Source organism: Pleurodeles waltl, chromosome 5 (assembly GCF_031143425.1).
Source record: "Pleurodeles waltl isolate 20211129_DDA chromosome 5, aPleWal1.hap1.20221129, whole genome shotgun sequence".
NCBI classification, from domain to species: Eukaryota; Metazoa; Chordata; class Amphibia; order Caudata; family Salamandridae; genus Pleurodeles; species Pleurodeles waltl.
In genome coordinates, this window is record NC_090444.1 from 640,729,053 (window position 1) to 640,750,010 (window position 20,958).

The 20,958-nt window shown below is 48.6% G+C and overlaps 1 protein-coding gene across 1 annotated transcript in view; it reads right to left on the reverse strand.

Moving 5' to 3' along the window:
• The window catches only part of RWDD1 (RWD domain containing 1), a 177,699-nt gene that overhangs the window by 38,241 nt on the left and 118,500 nt on the right, over positions 1 to 20,958 (reverse strand). Inside the window, exon 5 of the mRNA XM_069234513.1 lies at positions 18,586 to 18,718. Within this exon, the coding sequence (XP_069090614.1) occupies positions 18,586 to 18,718 (133 nt within the window). The remainder of the gene's footprint in view (positions 1 to 18,585; positions 18,719 to 20,958) is intronic.

Genomic DNA, 20,958 nt, shown 5'->3' on the forward strand with positions numbered 1-20,958 from the left:
GGAGTGGGTAACGGAGGAGGGGGAAGTGAGGATTCAGGGTTTAGACGCCGATGCTTGACGATCTGTTTGGGCGGATTGTGGTGTGGAGCGACCCCTTGTTTGTTTTCGCTGGGTCGAAAAGGGTCTCTGGTGTTGCTGGGATCTCGGAGGCATCCACTGCGGTGTTTGAAGCCTTTGAGCGAAGAATCTACAGTGGTAGGGACGGAATGTTTTCTGTTGTTCTCTTGGCTTCTCGATGCCCACTGCCTTCAGAGTGTCCAATTCTGTCTTCATCCTCGACATTTCGTCGTCAGCATGAGAACCAAACAAAGTGGAACCTGAAAAAGGAAGATTTTGTATCCTCTGTTGCACCTCTGGCTTAAGTGAAGTAAGGCGTAGCCAGGAATGTCTTCTTAAGGATATTCCATGAGAATAATTATGTGCAGATAACACAGAGGAGTCTGCAGCTGCGCTTATTACTTGGTTGGAGACCATGGCGCCTTCATTTACAATCTCCAAGAAATCCTCCTTTTTGTCTTTAGGAAGGTATTCTGCAAATTGTAGCACAGAATCCCAAAGGGCGCGATCATACCTGCCCAGCAGTGGCACTAGCCGCTTTCATGGTGATGGCTGAAGTTGAGCAAACTTTGCGGCCTGCGGCATCAATTTTTCTACTCTCCTTGTCTGGTGGAGAAGAAGACGACGGAGATGTAGAATGCAACTTCTTAGCAGCCACCATTACCACTGAATCGGGCACTGGATCCGCTCTCAGAAATAAAGGGTCCTGCTCCGGAGGACGATATTTCTTTATGAGTCTGGAAGGAGCAGTCTTCGTTGTGGACGGGTTAAGAAAATGCCCATTGCCGGTTCAAGTAACCCTGGGACCAGCGGTAATAATGGTCTAGAGGAAGAACGCTGGTGTAGTGTCTCAAAAATGACAGAGGTTGTTGGAGAGGGTACTGCCAGAGGGATGTTCAGCTTGGTAGCACCGCAAATTAGTACCTCTTGAAAAGTGTTCACATCATCTATGGGAGAAACTCTCGGAGACGGGGAGTCAGATAACGTCGAGAGTAATCTCTTGTGGATGAAGATCAGTGCCTATGGTGAGAACGAGGAGACCTATGATCCGAGTCATGCCGATGACGGTGTCTAGACGCAGAGGAGCGTCTCGAAGAATGTCGAGATTGCCTCGTGGATTCTGCAGGAGTCATTGGGGCGGCCTCTGAAAGAGGTACCGGCGGAGGAGCTGTAGGTGCCAGAGGTGTCGGAGATGGCTGAGGAGAAGGCTGAGGCGAAGGTGGCAAGAGAATGAGAGAAGCCGAGGATTCTGAGGTGGTATAGACCCTCCTTGGTCTCTTTGAGAGCCTTCTCGACGCGGACAAGCTTCTCGACGTCGAAGTACGACGCCGACGAGTACCTCTCGGCGTTGACTCCTCTCGCCGTTGAGAGCCCCTCGGCGGCGATCTCCCTCGACGTCGGTGGGATGACGGCGATCGTCTCTGATGGTGAGTACTGTCTACCGACATCGATTTTCCCCTTCGCGTCGACGGTGACCTGGACCGGGAACTTTGACGGCGAATGTCTACGCCGTCTCGACGATGATAACGCTCTCGACGGCGAGCGATGCCTCTTCCTAGACGGCGAGCTGGTTCTCGACGGCGAGCATGTCGGTGCCGTTCCTTGTCTCGACGCCGATGCTCTCGACGTCGTAGGGGACCGGTGACGCTTCTGAGCAGATCTGGAAGCTGCTCCAGAGGACAAAGTGAGAGCCCTGGTAGAAGACTGACCTTCTCCTCGCTCTGTGGTAGATTGTCCTCTCCGTCTACTGTCCTCCTTGGCCTGAAGGCAGATTTTCTCCCTGTCACGAAGGGTGCGCCTGGTGAAGGTTTTACAAATGTCACAGGCATCAGGCTTATGAGATGAAGGCAGGCAAATAATACAGACTTGATGTGGGTCTGTTTTGGCCTTTTTCCTGCCACAGCTAGGGCACTTATCAAAAAGAGAAGGCATGCTGGTGGAAAAAAGCCTCAAATTTCTGTCAGAATTTGACAAAAAAAAAACAGAAAACATTCACTCTGGTTGAAAAACGTCTAGTGAAATTGAAATCCAAAGGATTTTTGTTGAATTTTAGTCAAAAAAACCTATAATAGGTGGAGCTCAATGCTTTAGGGTCCTGTCAGAAGGAGCCAGAAAAAAGAACTGAGGCAACTGCCTTTTGCTGTGCATGATGGGATACAGGAAGACTTTCTGTTCTTAAAGGCGCAGCTCTATTTACATTCTGTATAATGGCAGCCTATGGGCTACACTGCCCTGCATTGTTTCATCCTTATTTTGAAGTTGTAAAAAAGGTTGGAAAAGATGTTTTCTACTACATTTCTAGAATAAATATGTTTTAAAGGTATATCTGTACTACAGTTTCCTTTTTTTTTTTCAACCAAAAGAATGAACAATTTGACCTTTGTAGCTTTTCCTCTAGGCTGCACATTGATATTCTTAAGTGACTTTACAGGCCTTTTTCAAGAAAGGCAAACATCTACACTTAAGAACACATTTCAGAACAGTGCTTCGGGGTCCCCGCACGCGTGCAGAACTATTCAGTGCTTATGACTATACATGGAAATCCCCTACGAGAGAACCTAATGTGTGTGTCAAATTTCTGCCTTGCAGTAAGACAGCTTGATTCAAGTAAATCAGTAACAAACTGTGAAAAAAAAAAAAAAAGGACAAAAAAAGCCACACGCTCTAGCCTCATTTTCTTATACAAGTCTGTTGGAAATAGCCTTTTTTCAGGGTTAGCCCCAAACGTTTTGCCTTCTTCCGCCTATTTTTCTGATCTGTTTTTGCTGGTTATTGTCTCTGCACACTTTACCATTGCTGATCAGTGCTAAAGTGCAATGTAAATTGTATTGGCGATTGGGTTATCCATTATTGGCATATTTGATTTACTGGTAAGTCCCTATTAAAGTGTACCAAAGGTGCCCAGGGCCTATGAATCAAATGCTACTAGTAGGCCTGCAGCACTGATTGTTCCACCTTTAGGAAGCTGGCCTGGTGTGTGGTGAGCACGTATGTTGTCATCACCCCATACCAGGTCCAGGTATCCCCTATTAGTGAGGTGTAGTCAGTGGCTAGGAAGTCAGGTTCTCTTGAGGTAGCTGTGGATGAGCAGCCAAGGCGTATCTAAGAGACATGCAAAGCTCATACAATACCACTTATAGTCATACAGCACTTACACACATGAAAGAACCACACAGTGTTACAAAAATAAAGTACATTTATTTTAGTCTTACAAATACCAAATTACTATATAGACAATACTCTATAAGCAGGTGAGTAAACACACTATTACCATACACCTTAGTTGTCAGGAATGAGCATAGAAAGTTCTAGAAATCAGTGCAGTAACAATAGATAATAGTGACCCTAGGGGGAGCCCAAACCATATGCTAAAAAATGGAATGTGAATGATGGCCCCCGGCCCAGGTAATTGAAATCTGTAGAGGGGAGCTGGAGGAACTAGGAATCCAAAAAGGTAAGTACCAGGGTGCCCCCAGCAACCAGGAGAAAAGAGGTAAGTACCTGGTTTTTCCCAAACCCACAGAGAAACTTTGTGAAAGGACTGTGCAAGACCCAAGCAAGACTGCAAGAAACAGAAGACGGATCCAGACAGAAGAGAACCTGCAAATGAAGGGGACCAAGTCCAGTTCCAGTTGAGTGTCCGGTTGGGGCAGGTGCCACTACCCACCCTTCTAGAGTTGCAGGACCAGGTCGACAGTGAGGACTAGGAGTCGGATATGCAGAACAGGCGCAGAGGAAGAGTTCCAGAAGTGATGCAGTCAATGTCCCACGTCGGAAGAAGAGTTGCAGTCCAACAGTGGTGTGGAAAAAACACCAACAAGTCTTGGCAAGGGCAAGAGTTGCAGAAGAAGAGTTGCAGAGCTGCCACCTCCAAAGTTGGACAGCTGGTAGAGGGGATCAAAGGGGCCACTCCAGCCCACCACCTGTGCTGCAGGATCCATGCAGAGTTGCAGGAGAGAGAACCCACGCAGCCGGTCGTCATTGCAGTTGGTGCCTGCGGATGCAGGGGAGTGACTTTCACTCCATGGAGATTCCTTCTTACTTCTTGGTGCAGACTGAAGACTTGCCGTCCTCAGAGGATGCACAGCTGGGGAAATGTTGCAGTAAGGAGCTGGCGAAACAATGTTGCAGAGCGGAGTCATCGTGAAAGCTGCAGATTGTAGGTTCCTGTGAAGTCCAGTTGCGGTTTCAGCGGCCAGAAGTCGAAGTAAATGTTGCAGAGGAGTCCTACTGGAATCTTGCACGTCAAATCAGAGGACCCATCCAAGAGGGAGACCCTAAATAGGCCTGGAAGGGTGGTTGGTCATCTGGCAAGGTGACCACCTAACAGGAGGGGGCTGTGACGTCACCTGTCTGACCTGGCCACTTAGATGCTCCCAGAGGCCTAAGTCCACCTTGTTTCAAGATGTCAGAACCGAGTGGCCACCTGGAGGAGCTCTGGGCACCACCCCTGTGGTGGTGATGTACAGGGGAGTGGTAACTCCCCTTTCCATTGTCCAGTTTTGCGCCAGAGCAAGGACCAGACGTCACTGAACTGGTGCAGACTGTTTTATGCAGGGAAGGCACCAAATGTACCCTTCAAAGCATACCAGTGGCTTGGGGAGGCTACCCCTCACGAGCCATAACACTCATTTCCAAAGGGAGATGGTGTTGCCTCCCTCTCCCAAAGGAAATCGTTTGTTCTGCCTTCCTGGGCTTGAGCTGTTCAAGCAGCAGAAGGACAGAAACCAGTCTGTAGGATGGCAGCAGTGCAGGCTGCCTGGGAAAACCCTGCAAACTGGTAGGAGCAAAGCTGAGAGTCCTCTGAGGAGCCCCCAGAGTGCATGGAATCATACAACCAATACTGACAACAGTATTGGGATATGATTTTGACATGTTTGATACCAAAAATGGCTAGGTTCAGAGTTACCATTATATAGCTGGACATAGGTAGTGACCTATGTCCAGTACACAGCTAAAATGGCTTCCACGCACTCATGAAGTAATGGAAAATGGAGCTGGGGTTTGTGGGGGCACCTCTTTTCATGCAGAGGTGCACTCACACATAAGCACCTGCCCCCTGCCCTCTGGGCTAGGAGGGCCTGCCATAGGGGTGACTTACCAGGACTTGATGCAGTGACCTGTGGTGATAAGGGTGCATGTACCCTTTCATGCAGGCTGCAAAGAAACGCCTGCAGACACACTTTGCATGAGCTCCCATGGGTGGCATAATACATGCTGCAGCCCATGGGGAACCCCTGGTGCCCAATGCCCTGGGTACCCAGGTACCATATATTAGGAACTTATATGGGGGCACCACTATGCCAATTGTGGGGTGTAAAAAAGTTAGGGACAGCCACATCCAGAGGGAGAGAGCACAGTTACTGGGATCCTGCTTAGCAGGATCCCAGTAAACACAGTCAAAACACATTGACATCAGGCAAAACGTTAGGTTATCCATGCCAAAAAGAGGGTACTTTCCTACACCACCCACATGAGTAGCCCTGTGAACATGTCTCAGACCTGCCACTGCAGAGTCTGTGTGTGCAGTTTTAAAAACTGCCAAATCGACCTGGCAAGTGTACTCACTTGCCAGGCCCAAACCTTTCCTTTTACTGCATGTAAGTCACCCCATAAGGTAGGCCGGCCCTAGGTAGCCCCATGGGCAGGAGCAGTGTGTGTTAGAGGTAGGACATGCACTGATGTGTTTTACATGTCCTGACAATGAAATACTGCCAAATTCAGTTTTCACTGTTGTAAGGCCTATCTCTCTCATAGGTTAACATGGGGCCTGCCTTTAAATATCTTTTAACTGCAGTTTCCCATTGGGAGCAGATAGAGATCTGGAGTTAGGGGTCTCTGAACTTAAAGTTTGAAAATACACCTTTTGGTAAAGTAGGTTTTTGAATTGTCAGTTTGAAAATGCTACTTTTAGAAAGTGGGCATTTTCTTGCTTAAACCATTCTATGCCTCTGCCTGCTTGTGTGTGTGTTCCACGTCTGGGTCAGACTAACAGTTGGGCTATTGTGAATTCCCTCTAGGCAGTAACACAAAGGGAGCTGGGGTGTAGCCAGCAAATCCTGATGAGTCTCCTGGACTAGACTGGGGAGGGAAGAGCTGACATGTAGACCTGAAAGGGTTGTGCCCGTCCTCACACAATGCAGTCTCTGGCCTCCTGGAGTGTGTCTGGCCAGGCCCGGGCAAGGCAGGATCTTGTGAACAACAGAGACTTTCCTTTGAAGTTTGCCTACTTCAAAGGCAGAAAGGGGTAGAAGTAGTGGACCGAAACCCCACAGATTTTTAGAACACTACTGGATCAAGAGGAACCTCTGCCAAGGAGAAGAGCTGGAGCAGTAGTAGTGCCCCTTTGCTGTTTTTGCTTTGCTGGGTTGGCTTGCAGTTGCTGCTTCTGCCTTAAAGAGAACAAAGACTGGACCTTGCTGTGTATCCTGCATGTGAAGTTTCTCAAAGGGCTTTAAGTAGAGCTTGCCTGCTGTTGGAAGTCTCAGGGACATCAAAGACTTCAGCTTCATCTACCTACAGCACTTGGAACTGTGTTTTGTGTTGCAGCAGAAGAAAAACCACTGCAACGCCGTCAACGACGCTGCTGCCTGCACCGTGGCCGGACGATGCCACACAGAGCTGTGCCCCACCTTGCACCGCAACCCTGGTCTCACCGCTGCCGCCACCAAGTCGCTGCTTGCACCGTGACCTGTGGGGCCCCCACACTCCGCATCACCTTGCTCACACTGCAATCTTAGCATCTCTGGAGATGCTGCTCCACGCTGACACAGACGCTGCTGCCTGCACCGTGGCCTGAGGACACCGTTCCTGAGGTACACGATGCACTGTCTCGCCCCACACCGGAGCCCCGGTTCACCAACGCCATCGACTTCAGTATCATCAACGGACGCCCCTGTTTGCACCCCGACTCATGGGCGCCACAGGGAGCCCACCCCGCACTGCCGCTTTGGGCCTACCGACGACAGCACTTCAGCAATGGCGCTGCCGCTGCTTGCACCGCGAACAGGAGACACCGCACATCGCATCGACACGCTTCACTCCGCAGCCCAGGTCTCATTGACGCCGCAGGACGCAGTCACCGAGCCGCTGCTTGCACCGTGACCTGTGGGCACTGCGCGTCACATCGGCCAGATTCGCATTGCAGCCCCGACGCCATCCACTCCAGAGCTCCTGACTTAGTCATCAGCCCAGAGTTCGATCTGCAACACGTGTGACTTCAAGGGCCCGACAACGCCCGCACCGACCTTCGGAACAGACCGCTGTGACATCAGCGATGCTGCACTCTGGATCTCATCGCGAGGATCACAACACCCTACATTTCAAAGGTACTGTTTGCCAGTCTTCCCAACACTACGGTGACTGCAGCACTGCGGCCAGCCTGAACTGTTGGATTTGTTGCTCTCAACACCGTGATCGCCCCAGGCGGACCTATTGACTTAAAGGAACTGTATTTTTAAGTTAATTCTTGAAAAATGTATATCTGTATTACTGTATGTTGGATTTTTCACATTTTGGTCTTGTTTTACACAGATAAATATTGTCTATTTTTCTAAAACTGGCGTGGTGTCCTTTTGTAGTGTTTTCACTGTATTTACTGTGTGTTGTGCAAAAGCTTTACACATTGCTTCTGTGATAAGCCACACTGCTCGTGCCAAGCTAACTAGAGTGAGCAGGGGTTATCTGAGCTGGGTATCTCCCTTATCCTGACTAGAGTGAGGGTCCCTATTTGGACGGGGTGCAAACCGACTGCCAACTAGAGACCCTATTTGTAGGAAGTTGGCTCTGTATGTGCTATTTCAAAGTAAGGAATAGCATGCACAGAGTCCAAGGGTTCCCCTTAGAGGTAAAATAGTGGTAAAAAGAGATAATACTAATGCTCTATTTTGTGGTAGTGTGGTCGAGCAGTAGGCTTATCCAAGGAGTAGTGTTAAGCATTTGTTGTACATACACATAGACAATAAATGAGGTACACACACTCAGAGACAAATCCAGCCAATAGGTTTTTATATAGAAAAATATCTTTTCTTAGTTTATTTTAAGAACCACAGGTTCAAATTCTACATGTAATATCTCATTCGAAAGGTATTGCAGGTAAGTACTTTAGGAACTTCAAATCATCAAAATTGCATGTATACTTTTCAAGTTATTGACAAATAGCTGTTTTAAAAGTGGACACAGTGCAATTTTCACAGTTCCTAGGGGAGGTAAGTATTTGTTAGGTTAACCAGGTAAGTAAGACACTTACAGGGCTTAGTTCTTGGTCCAAGGTAGCCCACCGTTGGGGGTTCAGAGCAACCCCAAAGTCACCACACCAGCCGCTCGGGGCCGGTCAGGTGCAGAGTTCAAAGTGGTGCCCAAAACACATAGGCTAGAATGGAGAGAAGGGGGTGCCCCGGTTCCGGTCTGCTTGCAGGTAAGTACCCGCGTCTTCGGAGGGCAGACCAGGGGGGTTTTGTAGGGCACCGGGGGGGACACAAGTCCACACAGAAATTTCACCCTCAGCAGCGCGGGGGCGGCCGGGTGCAGTGTAGAAACAAGCGTCGGGTTTTCAATGTTAGTCTACGAGAGATCTCGGGATCTCTCCAGCGCTGCAGGCAGGCAAGGGGGGGATTCCTCGGGGAAACCTCCACTTGGGCAAGGGAGAGGGACTCCTGGGGGTCACTTCTCCAGTGAAAGTCCGGTCCTTCAGGTCCTGGGGGCTGCGGGTGCAGGGTCTCTCCCAGGCGTCGGGACTTTAGGTTCAAAGAGTCGCGGTCAGGGGAAGCCTCGGGATTCCCTCTGCAGGCGGCGCTGTGGGGGCTCAGGGGGGACAGGTTTTGGTACTCACAGTATCAGAGTCGTCCTGGGGTCCCTCCTGAGGTGTTGGATCTCCACCAGCCGAGTCGGGGTCGCCGGGTGCAGTGTTGCAAGTCTCACGCTTCTTGCGGGGAGCTTGCAGGGTTCTTTTAAAGCTGCTGGAAACAAAGTTGCAGCTTTTCTTGGAGCAGGTCCGCTGTCCTCGGGAGTTTCTTGTCTTTTCGAAGCAGGGGCAGTCCTCAGAGGATGTCGAGGTCGCTGGTCCCTTTGGAAGGCGTCGCTGGAGCAGGGTCTTTGGAAGGCAGGAGACAGGCCGGTGAGTTTCTGGAGCCAAGGCAGTTGTCGTCTTCTGGTCTTCCTCTGCAGGGGTTTTCAGCTAGGCAGTCCTTCTTCTTGTAGTTGCAGGAATCTAATTTTCTAGGGTTCAGGGTAGCCCTTAAATACTAAATTTAAGGGCGTGTTTAGGTCTGGGGGGTTAGTAGCCAATGGCTACTAGCCCTGAGGGTGGGTACACCCTCGTTGTGCCTCCTCCCAAGGGGAGGGGGTCACAATCCTAACCCTATTGGGGGAATCCTCCATCTGCAAGATGGAGGATTTCTAAAAGTCAGAGTCACCTCAGCTCAGGACACCTTAGGGGCTGTCCTGACTGGCCAGTGACTCCTCCTTGTTTTTCTCATTATTTTCTCCGGCCTTGCCGCCAAAAGTGGGGCCTGGCCGGAGGGGGCGGGCAACTCCACTAGCTGGAGTGTCCTGCTGGGTTGGCACAAAGGAGGTGAGCCTTTGAGGCTCACCGCCAGGTGTGATAATTCCTGCCTGGGGGAGGTGTTAGCATCTCCACCCAGTGCAGGCTTTGTTACTGGCCTCAGAGTGACAAAGGCACTCTCCCCATGGGGCCAGCAACATGTCTCGGTTTGTGGCAGGCTGCTAAAACTAGTCAGCCTACACAGATAGTCGGTTAAGTTTCAGGGGGCACCTCTAAGGTGCCCTCTGGGGTGTATTTTACAATAAAATGTACACTGGCATCAGTGTGCATTTATTGTGCTGAGAAGTTTGATACCAAACTTCCCAGTTTTCAGTGTAGCCATTATGGTGCTGTGGAGTTCGTGTTTGACAAACTCCCAGACCATATACTCTTATGGCTACCCTGCACTTACAATGTCTAAGGTTTTGTTTAGACACTGTAGGGGTACCATGCTCATGCACTGGTACCCTCACCTATGGTATAGTGCACCCTGCCTTAGGGCTGTAAGGCCTGCTAGAGGGGTGGCTTACCTATACTGCATAGGCAGTGAGAGGCTGGCATGGCACCCTGAGGGGAGTGCCATGTCGACTTACTCGTTTTGTCCTCACTAGCACACACAAGCTGGCAAGCAGTGTGTCTGTGCTGAGTGAGAGGTCTCCAGGGTGGCATAAGACATGCTGCAGCCCTTAGAGACCTTCCTTGGCATCAGGGCCCTTGGTACTAGAAGTACCAGTTACAAGGGACTTATCTGGATGCCAGGGTCTGCCAATTGTGGATACAAAAGTACAGGTTAGGGAAAGAACACTGGTGCTGGGGCCTGGTTAGCAGGCCTCAGCACACTTTCAATTGTAAACATAGCATCAGCAAAGGCAAAAAGTCAGGGGGCAACCATGCCAAGGAGGCATTTCCTTACACAACCCCCCCCCAAACGAAAGAGGATGAGACTAACCTTTCCCAAGAGAGTCTTCATTTTCTAAGTGGAAGAACCTGGAAAGGCCATCTGCATTGGCATGGGCAGTCCCAGGTCTGTGTTCCACTATAAAGTCCATTCCCTGTAGGGAGATGGACCACCTCAACAGTTTAGGATTTTCACCTTTCATTTGCATCAGCCATTTGAGAGGTCTGTGGTCAGTTTGAACTAGGAAGTGAGTCCCAAAGAGGTATGGTCTCAGCTTCTTCAGGGACCAAACCACAGCAAAGGCCTCCCTCTCAATGGCACTCCAACGCTGCTCCCTGGGGAGTAACCTCCTGCTAATGAAAGCAACAGGCTGGTCAAGGCCATCATCATTTGTTTGGGACAAAACTGCCCCTATCCCATGTTCAGAGGCATCAGTCTGCACAATGAACTGCTTAGAATAATCTGGAGCTTTTAGAACTGGTGCTGAGCACATTGCTTGTTTCAGGGTGTCAAAGGCCTGTTGGCATTCCACAGTCCAGTTCACTTTCTTGGGCATTTTCTTGGAGGTGAGTTCAGTGAGGGCTGTCACAATGGATCCATATCCCTTCACAAACCTCCTGTAATATCCAGTCAAGCCAAGGAATGCCCTGACTTGAGTCTGGGTTTTTGGAGCTACCCAGTCCAGAATAGTCTGGATCTTGGGTTGGAGTGGCTGAACTTGGCCTCCACCTACAAGGTGTCCCAAGTAAACCACAGTTCCCTGCCCTATCTGGCATTTGGATGCCTTGATAGAGAGGCCTGCAGATTGCAGAGCCTTCAAAACCTTCCTCAGGTGGACCAGGTGATCCTGCCAGGTGGAGCTAAAGACAGCAATATCATCAAGATAAGCTGTGCTAAAGGACTCCAAGCCAGCAAGGACTTGATTCACCAACCTTTGGAAGGTGGCAGGGGCATTCTTTAAACCAAAGGGCATAACAGTAAACTGATAATGCCCATCAGGTGTGGAGAATGCTGTCTTTTCTTTTGCTCCAGGTGCCATTTTTATTTGCCAGTACCCTGCTGTCAAGTCAAAGGTACTTAGAAATTTGGCAGCACCTAATTTATCAATGAGCTCATCAGCTCTTGGAATTGGATGGGCATCTGTCTTGGTGACAGAATTGAGCCCTCTGTAGTCCACACAAAACCTCATCTCTTTCTTTCCATCTTTGGTGTGAGGTTTGGGGACTAAGACCACTGGGCTAGCCCAGGGGCTGTCAGAGCGCTCAATTACTCCCAATTCCAGCATCTTGTGGACTTCCACCTTGATGCTTTCCTTAACATGGTCAGACTGTCTAAAGATTTTGTTTTTGACAGGCATGCTGTCTCCTGTGTCCACATCATGGGTACACAGGTGTGTCTGACCAGGGGTTAAGGAGAAGAGTTCAGGAAACTGTTGTAGGACTCTCCTACAATCAGCTTGCTGTTGGCCAGAGAGGGTGTCTGAGTAGATCACTCCATCTACTGTGCCATCTTTTGGGTCTGATGACAGAAGATCAGGGAGAGGTTCACTCTCTGCCTCCTGATCCTCATCTGTTACCATCAACAGATTCACATCCGCCCTGTCATGGAAGAGCTTAAGGCGGTTCACATGGATCACCCTCTTGGGGCTCCTGCTTGTGCCCAGGTCCACCAGGTAAGTGACCTGACTCTTCCTTTCTAGTACTGGGTAAGGGCCACTCCATTTGTCCTGGAGTGCCCTGGGAGCCACAGGCTCCAGAACCCAGACTTTCTGCCCTGGTTGGAACTCCACCAGTGCAGCCTTTTGGTCATACCAAAACTTCTGGAGCTGTTGGCTGGCCTCAAGGTTTTTGGTTGCCTTTTCCATGTACTCTGCCATTCTAGAGCGAAGGCCAAGTACATAGTCCACTATGTCCTGTTTAGGCTCATGGAGAGGTCTCTCCCAGCCTTCTTTAACAAGGGCAAGTGGTCCCCTTACAGGATGACCAAACAGAAGTTCAAAGGGTGAGAATCCTACTCCCTTCTGTGGCACCTCTCTGTAAGCGAAAAGCAGACATGGCAAGAGGACATCCCATCTCCTTTTGAGCTTTTCTGGGAGCCCCATGATCATGCCTTTTAATGTCTTGTTGAATCTCTCAACCAAGCCATTAGTTTGTGGATGGTATGGTGTAGTGAATTTATAAGTCACTCCACACTCATCCCACATGTGCTTTAGGTATGCTGACATGAAGTTGGTACCTCTGTCAGACACCACCTCCTTAGGGAAACCCACTCTGGTAAAGATACCAATGAGGGCCTTGGCTACTGCAGGGGCAGTAGTCGACCTAAGGGGAATAGCTTCAGGATACCTGGTAGCATGATCCACTACTACCAGGATATACATATTTCCTGAGGCTGTGGGAGGTTCTAGTGGACCAACTATGTCCACACCCACTCTTTCAAAGGGAACCCCCACCACTGGAAGTGGAATGAGGGGGGCCTTTGGATGCCCACCTGTCTTACCACTGGCTTGACAGGTGGGGCAGGAGAGGCAAAACTCCTTAACCATGTTGGACATATTGGGCCAGTAGAAGTGGTTGACTAACCTCTCCCACGTCTTGGTTTGTCCCAAATGTCCAGCAAGGGGAATGTCATGGGCCAATGTTAGGATGAACTCTCTGAACAGCTGAGGCACTACCACTCTCCTAGTGGCACCAGGTTTGGGGTCTCTGGCCTCAGTGTACAGGAGTCCATCTTCCCAATAGACCCTATGCGTTCCATTTTTCTTGCCTTTGGACTCTTCAGCAGCTTGCTGCCTAAGGCCTTCAAGAGAGGGACAGGTTTCTTGTCCCTTACACAGCTCCTCCCTTGAGGGTCCCCCTGGGCCTAAGAGCTCAACCTGATAAGGTTCAAGCTCCAAAGGCTCAGTTCCCTCAGAGGGCAGAACTTCTTCCTGAGAAGAGAGGTTCCCTTTCTTTTGCTGTGTTGCAGTTGGTTTCCCAACTGACTTTCCTTTCCTCTTGGTAGGCTGGGCCATTCTTCCAGACTCCAGCTCTACTTGTTCACCCTGTGCCTTGCACTGTGCTCTTGTTTTCACACACACCAGTTCAGGGATACCCAGCATTGCTGCATGGGTTTTTAGTTCTACCTCAGCCCATGCTGAGGACTCCAGGTCATTTCCAAGCAGACAGTCCACTGGGATATTTGAGGAGACCACCACCTGTTTCAGGCCATTGACCCCTCCCCATTCTAAAGTAACCATTGCCATGGGATGTACTTTTTTCTGATTGTCAGCGTTGGTGACTGTGTAAGTTTTTCCAGTCAGGTATTGGCCAGGGGAAACCAGTTTCTCTGTCACCATGGTGACACTGGCACCTGTGTCCCTCAGGCCCTCTATTCTAGTCCCATTAATTAAGAGTTGCTGTCTGTATTTTTGCATGTTAGGCGGCCAGACAGCTAGTGTGGCTAAATCCACCCCACCCTCAGAAACTAGAGTAGCTTCAGTGTGGACCCTGATTTGCTCTGGGCACACTGTTGATCCCACTTGGAGACTAGCCATACCAGTGTTACCTGGATGGGAGTTTGGAGTGGAACCTTTCTTGGGACAGGCCTTGTCTCCAGTTTGGTGTCCATGCTGTTTACAGCTATGACACCAGGCCTTTTTGGGATCAAAGTTTTTACCCTTGTACCCATTGTTTTGTGAAGAGGCTCTGGGCCCACCCTCCTGTGCAGGTTTTTGGGGGCCTGTAGAAGACTCTTTACTATTTTTAGTTTTGGTTGTCTCATCACCCTTCCCCTGGGGAGTCTTTGTGACCCCTTTCTTTTGGTCACCCCCTGTTGAAGTCTTGGACACCCTTGTCTTGACCCAATGGTCCGCCTTCTTTCCCAATTCTTGGGGAGAAATTGGTCCTAGGTCTACCAGATGCTGATGCAGTTTATCATTGAAACAATTACTTAACAGGTGTTCTTTCACAAATAAATTGTACAGCCCATCATAATTACTTACACCACTGCCTTGAATCCAACCATCTAGTGTTTTCACTGAGTAGTCAACAAAGTCAACCCAGGTCTGGCTCGAGGATTTTTGAGCCTCCCTGAATCTAATCCTGTACTCCTCAGTGGAGAATCCAAAGCCCTCAATCAGGGTACCCTTCATGAGGTCATAAGATTCTGCATCTTGTCCAGAGAGTGTGAGGAGTCTATCCCTACACTTTCCTGTGAACATTTCCCAAAGGAGAGCACCCCAGTGAGATCTGTTCACTTTTCTGGTTACACAAGCCCTCTCAAAAGCTGTGAACCATTTGGTGATGTCATCACCATCTTCATATTTAGTTACAATCCCTTTAGGGATTTTCAACATGTCAGGAGAATCTCTGACCCTATTTATGTTGCTGCCACCATTGATGGGTCCTAGGCCCATCTCTTGTCTTTCCCTCTCTATGGCTAGGATCTGTCTTTCCAAAGCCAATCTTTTGGCCATCCTGGCTAACTGGATGTCCTCTTCACTGGAGTTATCCTCAGTGATTTCAGGGGTGTTGGTCTCTCCTGTGAGGGAACCAGCATCTCTGACTATTATTTTTGGAGTCAGGGTTTGAGAGACCCTGTTCTCCCTAGATAGGACTGGTAGGGGGGAATTTTCCTCCAAGTCACTATCCTCTTCCTCTGAGTTGCCACCCTCAGAGGGGTTGGCCTTTTCAAACTCTGCCAAAAGCTCCTGGAGCTGTATTTTGGTAGGTTTGGGGCCCATTGTTATTTTCTTTATTTTACAGAGTGACCTTAGCTCCCTCATCTTTAGATGGAGGTAAGGTGTGGTGTCGAGTTCCACCACAGTCACATCTGTGCTAGACATTTTGCTTCTAAAAGTTGGAATACTTTTTAAGAATCTACAACTGGTTCTAGAATCTAATTCAAACTTTTACAAACTTTTAAACTCTAAAAGAAATGCTAAACAGGATCTAACACAAGGCCCTAGCAGGTCTTTTAAGAATTTAGAAAACTTTTCAAATTGCAAAAATCAATTTCTAATGACAATTTTGGAATTTGTCGTGTGATCAGGTATTGGCTGAGTAGTCCAGCAAATGCAAAGTCTTGTACCCCACCGCTGATCCACCAATGTAGGAAGTTGGCTCTGTATGTGCTATTTCAAAGTAAGGAATAGCATGCACAGAGTCCAAGGGTTCCCCTTAGAGGTAAAATAGTGGTAAAAAGAGATAATACTAATGCTCTATTTTGTGGTAGTGTGGTCGAGCAGTAGGCTTATCCAAGGAGTAGTGTTAAGCATTTGTTGTACATACACATAGACAATAAATGAGGTACACACACTCAGAGACAAATCCAGCCAATAGGTTTTTATATAGAAAAATATCTTTTCTTAGTTTATTTTAAGAACCACAGGTTCAAATTCTACATGTAATATCTCATTCGAAAGGTATTGCAGGTAAGTACTTTAGGAACTTCAAATCATCAAAATTGCATGTATACTTTTCAAGTTATTGACAAATAGCTGTTTTAAAAGTGGACACTTAGTGCAATTTTCACAGTTCCTAGGGGAGGTAAGTATTTGTTAGGTTAACCAGGTAAGTAAGACACTTACAGGGCTTAGTTCTTGGTCCAAGGTAGCCCACCGTTGGGGGTTCAGAGCAACCCCAAAGTCACCACACCAGCAGCTCGGGGCCGGTCAGGTGCAGAGTTCAAAGTGGTGCCCAAAACACATAGGCTAGAATGGAGAGAAGGGGGTGCCCCGGTTCCGGTCTGCTTGCAGGTAAGTACCCGCGTCTTCGGAGGGCAGACCAGGGGGGTTTTGTAGGGCACCGGGGGGGACACAAGTCCACACAGAAATTTCACCCTCAGCAGCGCGGGGGCGGCCGGGTGCAGTGTAGAAACAAGCGTCGGGTTTTCAATGTTAGTCTACGAGAGATCTCGGGATCTCTCCAGCGCTGCAGGCAGGCAAGGGGGGGATTCCTCGGGGAAACCTCCACTTGGGCAAGGGAGAGGGACTCCTGGGGGTCACTTCTCCAGTGAAAGTCCGGTCCTTCAGGTCCTGGGGGCTGCGGGTGCAGGGTCTCTCCCAGGCGTCGGGACTTTAGGTTCAAAGAGTCGCGGTCAGGGGAAGCCTCGGGATTCCCTCTGCAGGCGGCGCTGTGGGGGCTCAGGGGGGACAGGTTTTGGTACTCACAGTATCAGAGTCGTCCTGGGGTCCCTCCTGAGGTGTTGGATCTCCACCAGCCGAGTCGGGGTCGCCGGGTGCAGTGTTGCAAGTCTCACGCTTCTTGCGGGGAGCTTGCAGGGTTCTTTTAAAGCTGCTGGAAACAAAGTTGCAGCTTTTCTTGGAGCAGGTCCGCTGTCCTCGGGAGTTTCTTGTCTTTTCGAAGCAGGGGCAGTCCTCAGAGGATGTCGAGGTCGCTGGTCCCTTTGGAAGGCGTCGCTGGAGCAGGGTCTTTGGAAGGCAGGAGACAGGCCGGTGAGTTTCTGGAGCCAAGGCAGTTGTCGTCTTCTGGTCTTCCTCTGCAGGGGTTTTCAGCTAGGCAGTCCTTCTTCTTGTAGTTGCAGGAATCTAATTTTCTAGGGTTCAGGGTAGCCCTTAAATACTAAATTTAAGGGCGTGTTTAGGTCTGGGGGGTTAGTAGCCAATGGCTACTAGCCCTGAGGGTGGGTACACCCTCGTTGTGCCTCCTCCCAAGGGGAGGGGGTCACAATCCTAACCCTATTGGGGGAATCCTCCATCTGCAAGATGGAGGATTTCTAAAAGTCAGAGTCACCTCAGCTCAGGACACCTTAGGGGCTGTCCTGACTGGCCAGTGACTCCTCCTTGTTTTTCTCATTATTTTCTCCGGCCTTGCCGCCAAAAGTGGGGCCTGGCCGGAGGGGGCGGGCAACTCCACTAGCTGGAGTGTCCTGCTGGGTTGGCACAAAGGAGGTGAGCCTTTGAGGCTCACCGCCAGGTGTGATAATTCCTGCCTGGGGGAGGTGTTAGCATCTCCACCCAGTGCAGGCTTTGTTACTGGCCTCAGAGTGACAAAGGCACTCTCCCCATGGGGCCAGCAACATGTCTCGGTTTGTGGCAGGCTGCTAAAACTAGTCAGCCTACACAGATAGTCGGTTAAGTTTCAGGGGGCACCTCTAAGGTGCCCTCTGGGGTGTATTTTACAATAAAATGTACACTGGCATCAGTGTGCATTTATTGTGCTGAGAAGTTTGATACCAAACTTCCCAGTTTTCAGTGTAGCCATTATGGTGCTGTGGAGTTCGTGTTTGACAAACTCCCAGACCATATACTCTTATGGCTACCCTGCACTTACAATGTCTAAGGTTTTGTTTAGACACTGTAGGGGTACCATGCTCATGCACTGGTACCCTCACCTATGGTATAGTGCACCCTGCCTTAGGGCTGTAAGGCCTGCTAGAGGGGTGGCTTACCTATACTGCATAGGCAGTGAGAGGCTGGCATGGCACCCTGAGGGGAGTGCCATGTCGACTTACTCGTTTTGTCCTCACTAGCACACACAAGCTGGCAAGCAGTGTGTCTGTGCTGAGTGAGAGGTCTCCAGGGTGGCATAAGACATGCTGCAGCCCTTAGAGACCTTCCTTGGCATCAGGGCCCTTGGTACTAGAAGTACCAGTTACAAGGGACTTATCTGGATGCCAGGGTCTGCCAATTGTGGATACAAAAGTACAGGTTAGGGAAAGAACACTGGTGCTGGGGCCTGGTTAGCAGGCCTCAGCACACTTTCAATTGTAAACATAGCATCAGCAAAGGCAAAAAGTCAGGGGGCAACCATGCCAAGGAGGCATTTCCTTACACTATTTGACCCCATTTCTAACAAATATAAGTGGATTTAACCTTCATAAGTTGAAATTATGCATGGCACAATTTTATCATTCCAGAAAGCTGTTGCACAAAGGCCAGAAAGAATAGTTCAAACCTACCAAGCAGGAATCCCATGGCCAGGGTTTTTATGCAATCCTTCGGTGATTAACATTATCAAAGCACAGTATAAGCACTGCAACTGTATTAGGTGCTGCAAGCTGAAACGCTTAACTTGCTTACACAACATCATGACAGGTGTAAGACAGGATCACCCACAGACACACTTTTTCAGGGAATCTTCATTACCTGAGAGTTTATTCTTTCCCGCTTGTTCCTCTTCCTTCTGTCTTTTCCGTTTAATTTCATTTAATTCTGCTTCAAATTTAGCTTTCCAACTCAAAAAGGCTTCGATTGTTACTGGAGTGCCATGGAAAACAACCTAGCATAAAAAAATGAGGGTTATGGAGGATCAAAAGCATGTCACAATTTCTTTTAACACAAGGATGTTCAACATATTTGGAATAAGTACTATTCAAATGAATTCATTTTAAACTAATTTGGAGTAAATGTATTTTATGTAGAAAATCTGGCATGGACTCAAAACTATGGGAACTATGCTGGTCATCGCAGTACCATAGCAATCATTTAACAGCACAAGGTCACCAGCCTACCTTCACAATTCTGTAGCCACACTAAGGGGAGGGCATGTCTGAGGGAATCACCCCAGTCTTGTTAATTACACCTCTGAACAGTATGTTTAGTCAAACATATTTCATACTGTTCTTCAACAAGCTTGTGCCCTTGTTTCATCTTTCATCTGCATTTAAATAAATCTAACACCTGAACGTAGAGCAGAGGGCAGCATCCTTGAGCAAAGGAAACAACTCCTTTCCTCTTTGGATTGAAGCAAATAAAAATGGTTTCTTACATATATATTTAGAGTTTTCCTTCAAGGGAATCTTCACTGAAATCATAAGCACTGAATAGTTCCATCCATGTTTGAGGCTGCCAGAGCACTTTTACCACAGTCACTTTTTGTCTAACATCTGTGCCTTACTTCGGAGAAGTCAGGAAAGTCATGCAACACAAATGTATAAATTTAGCAGCCTTAAAAAAGGCCATATTTTCAATTCTATTAATTTACATTAAAAGCAGGGTAAATTCATAACCTCTTGAAAAGTCACTTGAAAGGAAGAAAAGTGACATTTTAAAAACATCCTTCACAGCCCCCTTTGATTTTTTGTTTTTTGAATGAAAGAAAAAGGACAGGGCAGCGGAACTCTATAGGCTGCAGCTATAGTAATATGACAATGGACACTGTGCCTTTAATGGTACCTAGTCCTCCAGTGCCCCATCATGCCCCGCAGGTGGAAGTTAACTCAGTTCTTTTTGACACTGCAAGTAAAAATTTAAGTATACGTCGATTTTTTCTTCTTTCATCAAGAGAGGCGAGAGGGTGGCTTATGATTTCAATGAAGATTGCCCTTTAGTACTAGGATTACAGTTAAGAAACCCATTCATTCTCCTTCGGGCGGGATCTCTACTGATAATCATAACCACTTAGTAGAATAGCTTGCTCATCCCATAAGCTGCGAAGGATAAGAGAAAAGGAACAGACCTAAACATAGATATTCCTTAAAGGGCATTTGCTCTAGAGTCTGAATCAAGGTAACAGCGTATTGGTTAATGCCTCCCACATCTCGGAGACTGAAATATCTCTTAGTAATGCAGCCAAATCAGATTTACCTCTGGACGGGTGGGCTTTTTGTCTACCAGGTAAAGTTTATTAGCTTTCTGATAGCACAGGAGGGTGCAAACTGATAGGTAGGCGTTCATTACTACTGTCTGTGTTGGGACTCATTCCTGTGAGCAGACTTAGTGGAAGACAACACCAACTGAGCGATTACACTGCATGTGTTGTTTTGGTTACTTGGTGTAAGGAAATGCCTCCTTGGCATGGTTACCCCCTGACTTTTTGCCTTTGCTGATGCTATGTTTTGAATTGAAAGTGTGCTGAGGCCTGCCAACCAGGCCCCAGCACCAGTGTTCTTTCCCTAACCTGTACTTTTGTCTCCACAATTGGCACACCCTGGCATCCAGGTAAGTCCCTTGTAACTGGTACCCCTGGTACCAAGGGCCCTGATGCCAGGGAAGGTCTCTAAGGGCTGCAGCATATCTTATGCCACCCTGGGGACCCCTCACTCAGCACAGACACACTGCTTACCAGCTTGTGTGTGCTGGTGAGAACAAAACTAGTAAGTCGACATGGCACTCCCCTCAGGGTGCCATGTCAACCTCACACTGCCTATGCAGTATAGATAAGTCACCCCTCTAGTAGGCCCTACAGCCGTAAGGCAGGGCGCACTATACCATAGGTGAGGGCACCAGTACATGAGTACTGTGCCCCTACAGTGTCTAAGCCCAACCTTAGACATTGTAAGTGCAGGGTAGCCATAAGAGTATATGGTCTGGGAGTCTGTCAAACACGGACTCCACAGCACCATAATGGCTACACTGAAAACTGGGAAGTTTGGTATCAAACTTCTCAGCACAATAAATGCACACTGATGCCAGTGTACATTTTATTGTGAAATACACCCCAGAGGGCACCTTAGAGGTGCCCCCTGAAACCTTAACCGACTATCTGTGTAGGCTTACTAGTTCCAGCAGCCTGCCACA